Source organism: Acomys russatus, chromosome 1 (genome assembly GCF_903995435.1).
Source record: "Acomys russatus chromosome 1, mAcoRus1.1, whole genome shotgun sequence".
Classification (NCBI taxonomy): domain Eukaryota; kingdom Metazoa; phylum Chordata; class Mammalia; order Rodentia; family Muridae; genus Acomys; species Acomys russatus.
Genome location: NC_067137.1, coordinates 100,412,435 through 100,428,653, shown reverse-complemented (window position 1 = coordinate 100,428,653; position 16,219 = coordinate 100,412,435). Strand labels below are relative to the sequence as shown.

The 16,219-nt window shown below is 40.3% G+C and overlaps 1 protein-coding gene across 3 annotated transcripts in view; it reads right to left on the bottom strand.

The window, feature by feature from the left end:
- Tshr (thyroid stimulating hormone receptor) overlaps positions 1-16,219 on the bottom strand; it is a 130,425-nt gene that overhangs the window by 56,247 nt on the left and 57,959 nt on the right. For all 3 annotated transcript variants that reach the window (XM_051150122.1, XM_051150113.1, XM_051150103.1), the window contains exon 2: positions 2,876-2,947. In XM_051150122.1, the coding sequence (XP_051006079.1) occupies positions 2,876-2,947 (72 nt within the window). The remainder of the gene's footprint in view (positions 1-2,875; positions 2,948-16,219) is intronic.

Below are 16,219 nucleotides of genomic sequence, written 5' to 3'. Positions count from 1 at the left end.
CTGTCTCAATAAGTACATACTTTACTTTATGTTTTGGCTCACTATCTATTTCCTTCCAGTTGAAAATAATATTAGAACATAGCCAAAGTGGAATAAATACTTGTTGACTGAATAAAATATTATTTTATGTCATATGTCTGCAGAATATACACATGCCTCAAATACCACATGCCCCCCCAAAAGTTCCTAACTTACCATTTACCCTGCATTGCAAATAACAAAAAATTCTTTTCTTTTTTATATTTTATATTTTATTTTTACATATACATTTATATTATTATACATATATAAAACAAATTACATAGAGCAAGAAGAACCATGAAACAATCAGGAATTATATTAATGTTACATTCATACTGTTCTGGCTATTTGTATTATTTGGCAGCCTTGAAGAAAACATTTAGATTGTGAAGGAGATGAAATAAATAATTTGAAAAATAAAAACACAGTAAAAAAATAATGAAATAAAACCAGAAATGGGCAAGAACAGCATCTTATGAGTCATATGAAGAAATATCAACCATTTTATAGGACTAAGCCATTGGATAATTTTAAGCAGGCAAGCAAAACACTCAGATGTTTACTTCCAAAATCTCACAGCTATGCTGTGAACAGGGGTTAGAACTCGAGTCAAGGTACAAACAGGAAGCTAATGAAGAGACTGATGTAGTATCCTGGGTGAAAGGGAAGGAAAATTGAGTAATGGTGATTAATTTGGAATCTTTCTTAAAGGTACAGAGATTTGATAAACAAAGGGAGAGCTTACAAACATAAAAGTGACTGATTTTAAAATTGAGGGAAATAAGGAAGGTTGTAAGCTTAATGAGCATATTCACTGAGATAGAAAAGAAAACTTTTCCACATTGGGGACCCAGAGGCCATGACAGAAATAGTCCCTGCTTCCTGTATTGTGAGACCCACGAGGAGACTGTGCTGCCTATCTACTACCACTGAGCAGAAGAAGGTCTAGGTCCTTGCTATGCATGGTGCTTGGTCGGTGCAAAACGCCATGTGGATGCGATGCTTGGAACCGAACCTGGGTCCTCTGTAACAACAGCAGGTGCTCTTAACACCTGAGCTATCCCTACAGTCTTGTTTTATTGGTTTTTTGAAGCAAGAATTCAAAAGAGGAAGGCCAGTTAGCAAAGGCACAGTTGTTCAGTTAGAATGGTCTCTTGGCCTAAGCACCACTGACATTTTGTAACTCTTTACTGTGTGCCCATGTCTTCCCATCCTTCACCTCTACCCTCTAGAGGTCAGTAGCATTCGCCTCTGCAGTGCTGACAATCAAACGTCAGAACTGATTCTTGTTGAGAGTCGTTGAAATGATGCAACAGATGTTCAATCCATGGCCATAAACTGAATAAAATTTCGCCAGGAACTGTACCTGTTGCTGTATATTATTGGCTGTGCTTGAGTTCGCTTGAGTGGCTACTAAATGGAAGAAACACCTCATTCACTTCAGGTGTAGACTATGGCAATTCAAAATTCTGGAAGTATCTCTTACATTCTTAGACCTCTCAGTCAAAGATGATAATACACCTTGAGGCCACTTGAGGGTTAAGACTGCTATCCCTACTGTGTTCTCAGCCTGTTTAACCTGCTTTTGAGAGAACAAAGAACAAAGTAAATCCAAAGGCCTTGGATTTCCCATGTGGCCAACTTTTGCAACCCAGGCTAATACGTAACACTAATCTTAAATGTGTACTCTTCCATGCCCCAACACAGAGTAACACACACATGTCATTGGCTCAAAGTGGCTGATACAGAAGTTGAAAGCAACTTCCTAAAACCTACTGTAAAAGTTAAAAGCATCCATGTATGGATACCGGTTGATAAACAATGACTTTCGTATCACTGTTTGTTGTCTGGGTTAGGTGGGATCAGTTGGAGCTGTTGATTCAGTCCTCGTAAAACTCTGTCAAAGATTTCTGTAAAGAAGCCTGTTCCTTACCCATGTGCTGATTTCTGTACTGTTCAATATGTACAGAGCAAAACTCTTTGTGGAAGGAGAGAGACACATACAGCAACAGACAGACATACACAGCAATAGACAGATACACAGAGTCACACAACAGAAGAGAGAAGGGGGAGGGAGAGAGAGGGGGCAGGGAGAGAGAAGGAGGTAGGGTGGGAGAGGGCATAAACACAGGGACAGATTAACAAGACAGCCCTCAAGCAGTCATAGATTCAGACTCAAACAGTAGACAGAGAGAGCAAGGAAGGGACAGGGAGCATGAAGTAGAAAATTCAAATCTGGACTTGCTCTTGGTTAAATGGTTCTAAGGAGGAAGTCCTTTTATTTCTTTCTTTAGTGGGACACCTGTGCATTGGTGACTAACTGCGGTTAATCACTGATGGGTATAAATCCACACAGAGACAGTGATTGTCAGCCTAATGTGCAAGTTCCTCTTTTCATCAGTTTGCATACTACATTGCTGTTTTTAAGGCTTAGAATTGCTATTAATTCATTTTCAAGTGAGAGAAATCTGAAATAAATGGCTACATTTGTGACAAAGTGCCTTGTGTTACCGGTGAAAGTAAGTCAATAAAAATGCAGAATGGATGGGTAATAGAGAAACACGTAAATGTCTGGGGGTTCTCAGTTCAAGTTTTTGTCACATCCTAAGATATGCTAAAACCACAAAAACAGTGAACTTGACACGACCAAATAAATTTACATTTGTTTTAGATTTATAAGGTCCTACAGCAATTTAGGTAAGTACTAAATAAATAAAATTTTCAAATACATTAAAAAATGCCAATGTCATTGACTTACGCAAATACAATAGAAATTGCTTTTCTTGATAGAACACATTTAGAGAGCAGTGTGACTCAACTGGAAAATTCTCTGCATACTAAAATAATTACTTACATCCTGGAAATGTTGGGCAGATTTGAAAACGCAAGACTGGGAATGGTGTTCAGGTGGGTCTCGATGAGCTTCCTAAGGAAACAACAGTCAAACAGAGTTCTCGTCATTAGTCTCTTCTAATTACTTGCCTTAATTACAAAGAAAACCTTATCCGAAGCATAGTGACCTCTTACAGCACAGAATAGACAAAACCATCACGGGCTCTCCTCCAGTGACATAAGAAGTGGGAATGTGCTTCAGAGCCAGACCAAAAAAAAAAAAAAAAAAAAAAAAAAAAAAGCCTCATACTTCATCTTTGGGATGGCAGTAGAGTAATATACGTTGTCCAACATGGCACTGCATTTGCACACCGAAAAGGAACAGAGTGTATCTCTGCAGAATGCTCCTGAGAATGCCAACGCGGCTGTGGTATGGGGGTAACTGGTAAGTAGTTAATGCTTTCTCAGAACCGTAAGTCTTCTTCATTGGACCTGAAAATTGAAGGCATATCATCCCTCACCTTTCCTTTCTGGGACTTCTCATGAAATATTCCAGTATGATTCTTGATCTAGGTGTTCCATTTTTTTGTTTTTACTTCTCCTGTTTATATAGTGATTATTTGAGTAGAATCCTGTATATGATAGATATGCCAAGTGTCCCAACCCACTTTACAAAAAGACAATAATGTGCCCCATTAATCATCTTCCCTCATGTCTGATTTTGACCTCTGAGTATTGGCAATCACATATCAGTCCCTTACTACCTACATATAGGAAATAGACAAATATAGTTCATCTTTCTTTCTAGATTGCCAGGTTATTTTTCTATAATTTTTATTTCTTCTTCTTTTTCTCTTCATTCTCCTCTTCTCCCCCCTCTCTCTCTCCTTCCTTTTTCCATCTATGTTTTCTTTGAACTGTTTCCTTTGGCAGTACTTGAAAAATATCTGTAACGTGCTTAATCAGAACACTACCAGGCCCATGGAGCTTGTAAGAAGACTAGGAACTTCGGTGAGATAGAGAGTAGGTGAGTGAAAGAGGAAAAATTTTACCCCTTCTCAACCTCTGAGTATTTTACCCTGAAGTCCAGTGTTGCCTTACATTAGGAAATTCAGTGTTTGGGGGGCTACCTTAATCTAGCTGTGTGGTGTTTTTATTTGTGTGTCCACTACAATAATGTGATTTTTATTATTAAAGAAAAAATAAAATAAACTCAGATCCCATAAATTGCCTTCAGTTGAAGTTATATCCCCTTATCTGAGCTGCTTAAAAGCTTATTGATTCAGATCCAGGATTCTGGAGGTAAAATGACATGAGAACAACTCATTTTACTAAAATCTCTGTGTAAAAATGAGGCCATGCAGAAGGAAAACAAAGGATAATATGCACACCTGTTGGGTATTATGAAAAGAGATTGAGTTTCTTGAATCCAAACGTGGTCTTATAGAGCTCTCCTGCTACAAACATTTTGAGGGCATACTTTTTATAAGATTGCACCTTGCTTTCAGGTGACATGGACCTAAACTGCAACCTTCACTGACTATAAACTAGAAACAGGTCAGGTCTGGTAGTATACATTTAATTTTTCTGATACTCAGGAAGTTGGGGCAGGACAGTTCTGGGGTACATAGTAAGATCTGTCCCAATATAATAATAATAATACAAAATAAGACTTTTAAATAAGACTTTTAAAAAGTAAATAATAGATGTCAAATTAAATAGGAAGTTAGATATAAGTTGAAATGTTTTCTAGCAGTTTGTTGAAAAACAGAAATAACATTAAATAAAATTCAATGTATCTTTCAATTAAAACTCAGATAGTATTTATATACTTTTCTGAAAGGAGAGAGGAGAGGAGAGGAAAGAGAAAGGGGGAAGGGGGAAGCTATGTGTATGTGATGTTAAGTTTATGTGCACTATGTGAATACAGTAGCCTGTAGAGGCCAGAAGAGGGCATTGGATCCCTGGAACTAGAGTTACAGATGGTTGTGAGCTGCCATGTGGGTGCTGGGAACTGAACCTGGGCCCTTTGCAAGAGCAGCCAGTACTCTTAACCACTGACCCATAACAGCTCTCCATCCCCATAACAGCTGTTTCTTAAAGTCTTTCTTTTCTCAAACATCTTAAATCTGAACAAGTTATTCTTTCTTTGTGTGTGTGTGTCTGTCTGTCTGCCTCTATCTCTTTCTCTCTCTCTTACAGGCATCATGTATACACAGACCAATATAAATTATAGACTTAAGAGCAGCTGTCTTTTTAAGTATTTTATTAATTTATTCATATTACATCTCAGTTGTTAGCCCATCCCTTGTATCCTCCCATTCCTCCCTCCCTCCCACTTCCCCCACACCCCCTTCCCTATGTTTGTGACTGAGGGGGACCTCCTCCCCCTGTATATGCTCTTCTTGGTGACCTGTTATCCTTCCTCTGAGTGTCACCAGGCCTCCCCACCAAGGGGACGTGGTAAAAAATGGGGCACCAGAGTTTGTATGAAAGTCAGACCTCCCTCTCCACTCAATGGTGGAGAATGTCCTGTCCATCGGCTAGGTCTGGGTAGGGGTTCGAAGTTTACTGCCTATATTTTCTTTGGCTGGTGCCATAGGTTGAGCAGGACCCCAGGACCCAGATCTGCCCGTCATAATTTTCTTCTTGCAGGTTTCCAGGACCCTCTGGACCCTTCTATTTCCCCATTCTCCCATGATTCTCTCACCTAAAGTCCCAATAGGATGTCCTCCTCTCTGACCCACTTTCCTGGTAAGTAAAGTCTTTCATGGGACATGCCCCTTGGGCTAGTGTCTCGATATAAGTGAGTATATACCATTTGTCTCTTTTTGCTTCTGGGTGAACTCACTCATTATGATAATTTCTAGTTCAATCCATTTGTCTACAAATTTTGGGGATTTCTTTTTAATAGCTGAATAGTATTCCATAGTGTAAATGTACCACAGTTTCTTTATCCATTCTTCTACTGAGCGACACTTAGGCTGTTTCCACATTCTGGCTAATGTGAATAAGGTAGCTATGAACATGGTTGAGCATATGTCCCTGCTGTATGGTAAAGCATTTTCTAGGTATATTCCAAGGAGTGTAATAGCTGGGTCTTGAGGAATCCCTATTCCAGGTTTTCTGAGAAAGCGCCAGATAGATTTCCAAAGTGGTTGTACTAGTTTGCATTCCCACGAGCAATGAAGGAGTGTTCCTCTCTCTCCACATCCTCGCCAGCAAGTGGTGTCACTTGAGTTTTTGATCCTAGCCATTCTGATGGGTGTAAGATGGAATCTCAGGGTTGTTTTGATTTGCATTTCTCTGATGACTAAGGAGGCTGAGCATTTCTTTAATTGTTTCTCAGTCATTTGATATTCCTCAGTTGAGAATTCTCTGTTTAGTTCCAAGCCTCATTTCTCGATTGGGTTATTTGGTTTGGTGGTGCTTAATTTCTTGAGTTCTTTATATATTTTGGATATTAGACCTTTGTCAGATGTAGGGTTGGTGAAGATCTTTTTCCAGTCTGTAGGCTGTCACTTTGTTCTGTTGACAGTGTCTCCTGCCTTACAGAAGCTTCTCAGCCTCATGAGGTCCCATTTATTAATTGTTGACGTTAAGGCCTGGGCTGTTGGTGTTCTGTTCAGGAAGTTGTAAGAGCAGCTGTCTTAGTAACAATAAAATATGCCCAATAAATCTTCTAGGAGAATGAAGAGAGTGGTGCCAGCCATCTTAGCATAAGATGAAAATAAAAAGCCTACTTGTTGGGTGAATTTAATGTGGTGATAATCATAACACAGACTAATTTCAGTACCATTAAATGAAGTGTCAGAGTGAAAAACGATTGCATGAATTGAAATTCAATCACAATCTGACTTACAGGTTTTCTGCTGTGTACACTCATAGTTGTGTGTAAGATGAAACACAAAAACGCCTCTGCAGCTGAGGTCTGAATTAATTTATTTTTACTTTTAGTATAAATGGGTCTTGGACACTTCTCTAAAATTCACCTCATATCTTCATACACTTTGCTCTTTTTCTAGTTTGAAAAATGTGGTTAATTGGGATGAACTCAATAAACACGTTGAATGGACTACTTCCCAATGCTTACGTAGGCATCTGTAGTTCTTCAGAAAAGAAGATAGGTGAAACTATGGCATTTAATTAGTGAAATCACAAAGATAAAAAGTCTACATACAGACCTCCTATTCCTCCTTTTCTCTTAATGAGACAAGCCCAGAGACCAAGCTGTGCCCTGTTTTAAGTTAGTGTCCTGTCCTAAGTTGTCCCATATTGTGGGACCATGGCTTTGGGCTGTGCCTTGCCCTGGATCCACTGAGAAGGAGAATGTAGAGTTAGGGTGACTGGGCTTCCTGATTGTGCACATAAGTAGTCACTACTCAGAATGAATCATGAGGCACAGGCTGCTAAGTTATTCACACAAGTTAAAAAAAATTACTTCCTGTGTACATGTGGAAGTACACTGGGAACACATGAGCACATATCAAAAAAGCCAGGCCCATGAACTTACAGAACACACCGGATATAATCTCTCACTCAGGATTACAGGAGTGCCCTAAGACTGACTCACAGGGGATACTGACTTGTTACCTAGTCATTCGAGAGCCTCCTCCAGGACAGCTGCCATGATCATAGATTGCTGCCTCCCCCCCCCCCCCCCCCACCCAGCTGCAGCCTGAGGGCAGTTTGCCCTGCCTTCCCAAAACATCCCACTTTAGGACAGGGGTTGAAAACTACCAGAGTCACTGCTATCTTTACAAAACCAATTACCCTCCTAATGGAGGGTGGTTACTTGCCACAGGGAGGCTGCACCCCTGGGCAGGACTAATTACTTCCTGGGAACCCCACCAAGCCCCTCTAAGAATAGGAGTTTCTCATCCTATCTTGCAGAAGCAGAAGAAGACAACTAATCAGAAACACTCGCTTATGCATACCGTCTCTCCCTTGCTGCCTGCCCAACCATTTCTCCATGAGGCTCCTGTTAGTGTCTCCAAGATGGGTTTTGGATTTGCCGAACCCCTTTATAAGTTCCTATTTCAAATGTAGCCACATTGACTACATCTCTTTTCTCCATTACTACTCTTGATTTGTTGTGTTGGGGACAGCTGGCCAAGGCTAGCTTATTGGAACTCCCAGAGGCAAGGCTTCTGATCCATTGCTACAATAAACACTTGGAGTTTGGACTTTGGTCACAAATATTTGAAGCGGCCAGAACTACTGATATGTTGTGGCTAGAGGCTCACAATGTATATCGAGAGGTTTTGGATCTCTTGTCTTACAGAGACAAGAGTCAGGTTATCTGCCCTCCCTTCTTGGGAACACTCATTCAGGACCATCTGAGCCGGTGAGCGCTGAGCTGTAAATCCTAAGGCCACAGACCTACCTTTTACTTTTGTGTTTCTGAGTTTAAATTGATAGGCATGGGGTAGGTGGCAAGGTTTGTATTTCTCAAATATCTGAATCTTGTAGATAAAAGGCAGAGACAGAAATAAATGGAAAATGTCATGGACTGACCTGTAGATTTTGTGGGATAGGATACAGTTTAGAATGGTCTGTTTGTTTTTTACAGCAGCAATAGGGGAAGGAAATCTAGCCAATGGTAGTAGAGGCAGCTGACTTCTATGTTCCAAATAAGAAAGGCCTGTGCATTAGATTACTCGTAGTAACCTCTCACACAGGCTTATTTCCCTGAAATTCATTAGCATATGAGCACAACCAGTATTTTAACATCTTGTTGCTTATGGAGGATAGGTATTTTGGGCTGAGAGAGAGAGAGAGAGAGAGAGAGAGAGAGAGAGAGAGAGAGAGAGAGAGAGAGAGAGAGAGAGAGAGATTCTCCACTTTATTGTAAGTGTCTCTGCAGGGCAAACCTTTACTTGTGATTAAGAGGGCGCACTCCTCACAAAGGAGCAAGCCCACAGGAAGTGAACTAGGGTTTTCTTCTGATGAAGGTGTGACTGTGTCATTTCCCCATTTGGCTGGAATCCAACCTTACATTCTTTTGATATTTGTCAGTTTTAAAAGAATTAGTGCAAAGAAAATGAAGGGGAAAGGGGCCAATCACTAGACCATAGCAGAGCCTTTATATAAACAAAGGTTTCTACTGGGGTGAGGAGGTTGGGGTGGGGAGTGCATGAAACATCTGTATAAAAATCTTATACATTTGGGGAGATAAGAAAGAGATTTGAATTCCTTGTTTTGATGGTTTGAATGACAATGGCCTCATACTCCACGTGAATAATTGGTCCCCAGTTAGTGTTACTCTTTCTGAATGGATTAGGAAGTGTGGCCATGTTGGAGGAGGTGTGTCACTGGGGGCAGGATTTGAGGTTTCAAAGGATGCCTTTCCCAGTTAGCTCTCTCTCTTTGTGCCTGGTGGTTGGGTCTCGAGATGTGAGCTCTCAGCTCCTGCTCCACCACCATGCCTGCATGCCTACTGCCATGCTCCTCCTGCCCATGGACACTAATCCTCTGAAACTTTAAGATGCAAATAAAGATTTCTTTTTATAGATTGCCATGGGCAGTGGAATATTAACCAAGACAGTTGTCTTAAGCACAAGTTTTATAGTATTTGATAGAAAAGACTCATACTTGATGTTTCTTACATAGAGAAGCCATGGAGTTTGTATGTCCTTTCTGAAAGTGTTCTCATCTATAAGATAAATTGGTAAGAGGAGGACTAACAGGGGAAAAGCATACAAATTCACTAACATGCAAAAATATGGAAGCTGTAGTACAGGGACTCCAAGGAAGGCTAGATGGAGGGGCTCTTGGATGAATAAGGACAGGTGTTAATGGGAGGGTAAGGGAAGGTGTCTCCTAACATAAATGAGGGCTCAAGTAGCAGCTCACAGAACACCTGGTAGTGGGTCAGGATCGCTGTTTGGAGCAGGTGTGATCACTCACAATCTTCCTGTGGTTGCTAAGTGTTAAGCAGGCCTCACCAGCACGTCTCTGCTTGAACCTGTTCTTGCTCCACAAATGTAAGTAGAAGCAAATTTCTCTTACACATGAACAGCCGTGTGTGTGTGTGTGTGTGTGTGTGTGTGTGTGTGTGTGTGTGAACTACAGGGCCTCTCATTGGTCTGGAACTGGCGTATAGGTTAGCCTCAATGCCAGTGAGTTCCAGGGACACACTTCTCTCCACCTCCCCAGAGCTGGAATTACAAGTCCATGCCACCACACAATGATCTTTTCCCCTTTAATGTGGGTCCTGGGAATTGAACTCAGATGCTTGTGTTTCCACAGAAAAGTGCCAACTGAGCTGTGTCTCTAGTCTAAAGACAGCCTTTCAAAAGTAATTTTGTGTCCACAGTTTTCTCACACTAATGATCTCAAAGTAAGTCAAATAAATATTTACTGAGTTGTTATACTCTTGGGTCATACAGAAATTTCTACAATTTCAAATATATGCTGTGTGTGTGTGTGTGTGTGTGTGTGTGTGTGTGTGTGTGTGTGTGTGTTCACCTGTGGGAGATGTAAGTTGACCAGAGCTCTGGGCAATCATAAAGAATGTGAAGTACAGGTGGGATGCACACAACTGAGTCCAAGGATGCTCTTTGGCATGACTAGGTCTATATATTCCAGTCACAACAAATTTCTCATTCACGTGGCATAGCTTTACCTCTTGGCAAAGAAGCTGAGAATATTCTGTGATTCTATATCAGATTTATTCGTTTAATAGAAAGGTCTGCATCCCAAAGGCCTTTCTATGTATTCAAGGCTGTGGCAATCTATCAACTAGTATTAAATTAGTCTATATGAACATACTGGCAGTAGAGAAAGAGGAAATTGGTGTAAATAATTCATATAGATATTATGAATTTGTGGCTTGGACAATGTTAGTGTAATCTCAATGTAACATTTATCATTTGTATTGTGTTTATTTTGTGAGTTGAAATTCTTAGAGGTGAATATGTGTTAATATGCAATTTCAGCATGCTGTGGAAAGCTGCGCACTAGTCATGGGATTTCACATCAGGACTGCAGACCAAGATAGATCACTCATGCAAACACCTGGGGTGATTTGCATATAGACTACTTTTAAATAAGAACAAATTTCAAATCTGTACTTTGCTTTAAAAAAAGTGTGTGTGTGTGTGTGTGTGTGTGTGTGTGTACGCACGCACACTCACGCTGGTAGAAGAGTAGGATTTCCTTGCTGTGGTTGAATTATTTTCCAATAATATAAAAACTGCAGGCAATAGCCACAGTGTAAAGTATAATATTGCAACATAAATGGAGCTATTGAACACTTAGAAGTCAAGTGTGCCTGTGAGTCATGAGTTTGGGACAGACAGAGTTTTTATTTGGGACTTAATTATTCTTATAATTTATCCCTTAGAAGACCAAGTGATAGTTCAATCGATTTGACCTGTGGGAACTTTCCAGTTTAGAGCCATCAGGGAAAGAACTGTTCTTACACAGCTCATGGTTTAGTCTCCAGGTCCCTTAAAATATAAAAATTATTTCATTATTAAGAATAATTTTTTATTAAAATGCTTTTTCTTAGTTATCTACATTAAGGTGTGAACATTTGAATGTATGTGCTTTAGGGTTTACAGATTCAGCCTTATACAACTGCCCCCGCTTGATCTTGGGTTGTACTAGCTAGATTCTTCTGCATAGCTTTTCAGAACATATAGACAGAATCCATGGAGCTTTATAACTAGTCTCTGTGTCTTAGTTACTTTTCTATTGTTGTAAAGAAACAGCATGACCAAGGTAACTTATAAAAAGTAAGTGTTTAATTTGGGGCTTGGGGCTTACTTACAGTCTCTGAGAGTGAATCTGTCATGGTGAGAAGCATGGTAGCAAGCAGGCAAGCATGGTAGTGGAACAGTAGCTGAGAGCTTCCATTTGACTCACAAGAAGAAGACAGAGAGAAGAGGAGAGGAGAGGAGAGGAGAGAAGAAGTGAGTGAGGGAGAAAGAGAGAGAGAGAGAGAGAGAGAGAGAGAGAGAGAGAGAGAGAGAGAGAGAGAGAGACTGGGCTGGGCTGGGCTGGGCTTGGCTTGGGTTTTTGAAGCCTCAAAGCCCATCCCCAGTGACACACCTCCTCCAATAAGTCCACACCTGCTAATCCTTCCTAAATAGTTCAGCCTATGGGGGCCATTCTCATTCAGCATATCCCACGCTGGGGTGAGGGATAGTACCAGTTCTAAGATTTTATTTTATGATAATGTAGGTATATTTCAGATAGAAGGAAATTACTTTTGTCCTAACCCATCAACATGTGAATATTTCTAATCCTAGTCATGGAGGTTCAAATGGTCTTGCTGCCACACAGGACCGTACTTCAGTTAGCAATTCTCTCAGCCAATAGTACTGTGCAAACCCACATCTGTCTATCTCTGTTTCTTTGGTCTCGTGGTCCTTGGGTCTAATGATTCATAGACTAGGAATGGCGCCTTTTGGAACACTTATAAACTAAATCTTAAATAATAAAATTTTAAAAGGTAAATGTGTATTATATTTACTTATACATTTTCCATAACTATATAGTTATCATTGAATTATTGGTTTGAACAAGAGTACAGATCTCTGTGGTATAACTCTTCTCCATAGAGGAAGTTGCACTGGCACCTAACTAGAAGCCCCACTCCTATTTATTACCATTCATGACATTGGACGGTACTCTGAAAACTACTGGAAAAAAGGGTAATCATCAATATCACCCTGCTACAAACTCTGCGACCTCTAACAGTGACAAGCCTGAAAGATACTCTGATGTGATAGTGTCACAATGTTATGGGAGTAACCACCTGCATTAAAATTCTGGTGCCCCCCTATTCGACCACTTCCCCTTGGTAAGGAGGCCTGGTGACACTCAGAAGAAGTAGAAGCAGACTACCCAGATGAGACCTGATAGGTTGTGATCATATGGTGGGGGAGGAGGTCCAGCTCTGTCACAGGCCTAGGAGAGGGAAAGGGTGAAAGACGGAGGGAGGGGGAATGGGAAGATACAAGTGAGGGGATGACAATCAAGATGTAATCTGAATAAATTATCTAAATACAAAAGTTAAAAAAAAATAGAGCCCATATAATAATATAGAACCCATACCTGACACTGCTAAAGTGTCCAAGAACCTGAGACTAGATAGGTTATGGGCCTAGGGTAAAACTTAATAATTCTGCTAAAGGAATGTAGTCATAAAATGACTCATAGCAACATACTGTCAATACCTATAGATCTGTGCCTTGATCAGCCCGCATCAGAGTTCTTCTAGTGGTGGGCTCAGAGTTAACACAGAGACCCACACTAATCAATGTACAGAGTGAGAGACTTTGGAGCACTCAGCTCTAAATGGGATGTCTTCATCAAACTCTCCCATCAAGGCTCAGGAATCTATGCAAAAGAGGAGGCTGAAAGATTGTAAAGGAGAGTGGTGATGGATGACTCTAAGGAAACAGTATCTTCCCGACAACAGGACTGATCTGCACATTAACTTACAGAGGTTATGGCAACATGCACAACATGCATAGGTTTAAGTCAGACAGGGTTCAAACACTAAGAGGGGAAGTGTACATTGTATCCCACCAGTAGCCAAGAAGCTATTTGTATCCTACCACTAGCCAAGAAGTTATCAACCTCTGACAAGGGGAGCATCAGTTTTCTCCAATAGCATGTCTCTGAGTGTATCAAGCACTCCCTGGTCATTCCGTATGCCTACAAGTAGTTGGCCGACACAAAATAAACAATAATGTTTCTGTGGATTTTTTGTTTTATTTTGCTTTGGCTTGCCATTTTTTTGGAGGGTATGTTATTGGTCTTTTGCTTGCTTGTTTTGATTTTCATTTTTGTGTTTCTTTGGTGTGTGCGTGTGTGTATGTGTGTATGTGTGTGTTTGAAGAGAAAAAGATCATGAAGTTGGGTGGATAGGATCTTGGAGGAATTGGGGGAAGGGAAAACATGAGCAAAATATATTGTATGAAAAATCCAATTAAAAAAAAATGTGTTTCAGGGAACTGGTTTCAAATACAATCTGAAGGCTTCTGTTTATTGAAAAGGTCTGAAGGATCCAGAAGCGGAGGTGAAGGGAGCAGGACCATGAGTCGATGGCCAACTTTCTAAGTTGAAATGAACTAAGGGGTTGTAATAATCTTTCCCTTACTAAGTTAGATATTCTGAGATGGCAAAGTAGACATGAAAGTGAATTAAACTGTACAAAACCTCAAGTGATTATCAGTAATTTAATGCATCGGGTCTTATCTAAAAAGACATTCATCTGGGCATACTAGCACATGCCTGTAATCTCAGACTCAAAGTAGATGCAGGAGGGTTGAAAATTCAAGATCAGCCTCATCTACATAGGCTAGCCTGAGCTAAATAACAACTTCTTTTCTTAAAAGAAAATTGAGGGCCGAAAGTGTAGTTTTCTGGAAGAGCATTTGTCGAGCCCTCAAAAGATCCTGGATTTCATCTCCGTAACAAGAACAACAGCAATGTTCATAGATGCAGTAGGCGTTCTGTTTTCTTTTAAACAAATGGCAGTGTTGGCTTTGGCACAGGTGTGTTTTTCCACCTGGGTTCTTGTGTGCCTTGTGGCAATTTGAAAATTTTACCACCTCTTGTTAAAATTTAAAAGCATTACATGTTAATTATTATTTTTTGGAGAATTTTTTAATTGAAAAATAAAATGATTCATATTACATCTCAATTGCTATCCCATCCCGTGCATCCTCCCATTCCTCCCTCCCTCTTGCTTTCACCCTATTCTGCTTCCCTATGACTGTGACTGATGGGGACCTCCTCCCCTTGAATATGATGCTAGGGTATCAAGTTTCTTCTTGGTAGTCTGCTATCCTTCCTCTGAGTGCCATCGGGCCTCTCCATCAAGGGGACATGGCCAAATATGGGGCACCAGAGTTCGTGTGAAAGTCAGTCCCCAGTCTCCACTTAACTGTGGAGAATATTACAAGTTAATTATATGCAGGGAGAAAAAGACTTGGCTTAAGGACCTTTCAAACCATTAGCACAGTGAGGTAGACATTCAAGAGAAAACATGCATGCACTTAGCATATGTATGTGTTACTGAGAGGCAAGCAGTTGAGGAAGTGGGTAGGAGTGTAAGTGCACACACTTTTGAGCGCATGTGTGCATGTGTGTTGTTGGTTGTCACCATTGTTATTAGGGAAAAGAAAAATGATTTCATTTAAAAATGCCAAAGAAGAAAGTTCTTATTCTTAATTTGTATTTCAAGAGTTAACCGGTCTGCATAAATTATTTTTTATTTCTGTGCTTGTCTTTCAGTTGTTTGGCATTAATCTCAAGCCACGTGTTCATCCTACCCACATTTCCTATTGCTCTTCAGTCATGCATGCAAATTCAAGTTTCTGTTTTCACTCTGGCAGAAGAACTGCTTTAATGTGGTTTGATTCTCTCCCTACTCCCTTCCTTCCTCCCTTTCCTTTTTTCCTTCTAAACACAAGTCTGCTGGCAACGACTTCACCAAGTTTTTGCTCATTTGAAAGAGTTTCTCTTCAGCTTCATTATGGAAAGTAATCGTCATTGTGCGTCTAACAGCCTAGGAAGGAAGGCTTATGTTCTTATAATGCTTTAAGTTCTACTACGTTTTAGTTTATGTGGCACGCATGTTCTCACTCTCGGTAGACAATGAGAACACAGTTTTTCCTAGCTCTTATTGAGATCACTTTATCCTGATTTATAGCAAATCAATTAAATATACTCTATCGTAGTGTTCCTCCCATTTATTCTTTTCAGATTTTATAGATTTTTTAAATCTGTGAAGTTAGAATTTCTAGATTTTGAAAAAAATGGTTTGTGATTGCCTTAAGTTTTTTTTCTTTTCTTTTGTTTTCTTCTTAAGCTCCAGTTCTGTGAGGCAGGGCAGTGGTGGCGCACACCTCTAATGCCAGCAGTTGGGAGGCAGAAAAGCAGGTGATTTCTGAGTTTGAGGCCAGCCTGGTCTACAGAGTGAGTTCCAGAACAGCCAGGACTACAGAGAGAAACTATGTGTTGAAAAAACAAAAAACAAACAAAAATTTCTAGTCATGTATAAGTTAGGTCACTAGATAGATAATACCCAGATCACTGATACATCTTTAATTTTTAAAAGAAAATTTGAAACTGTGTTTTGATTATATACACCTTCCATTTCTCCAACTCCTCCCAGACCCATCCCCAGTCCTCTATCATCCCTCATAAACACCAACCTTCATGGGCTTAAAAGAAAACCTAGAGTTCAACTTGTGCTACCCACATTCTCATGAATGTAGGGCCTTCTACTGGAGCATGGTCTACCTGCCAGTAGCCAAACTCTTAGAAAATAGCAGACTCCTCCCTCCCCAGCTGCCACCAATGGTCCATAGTTCTTCAGTTAGAGGTGGGAACTCAGGAACCC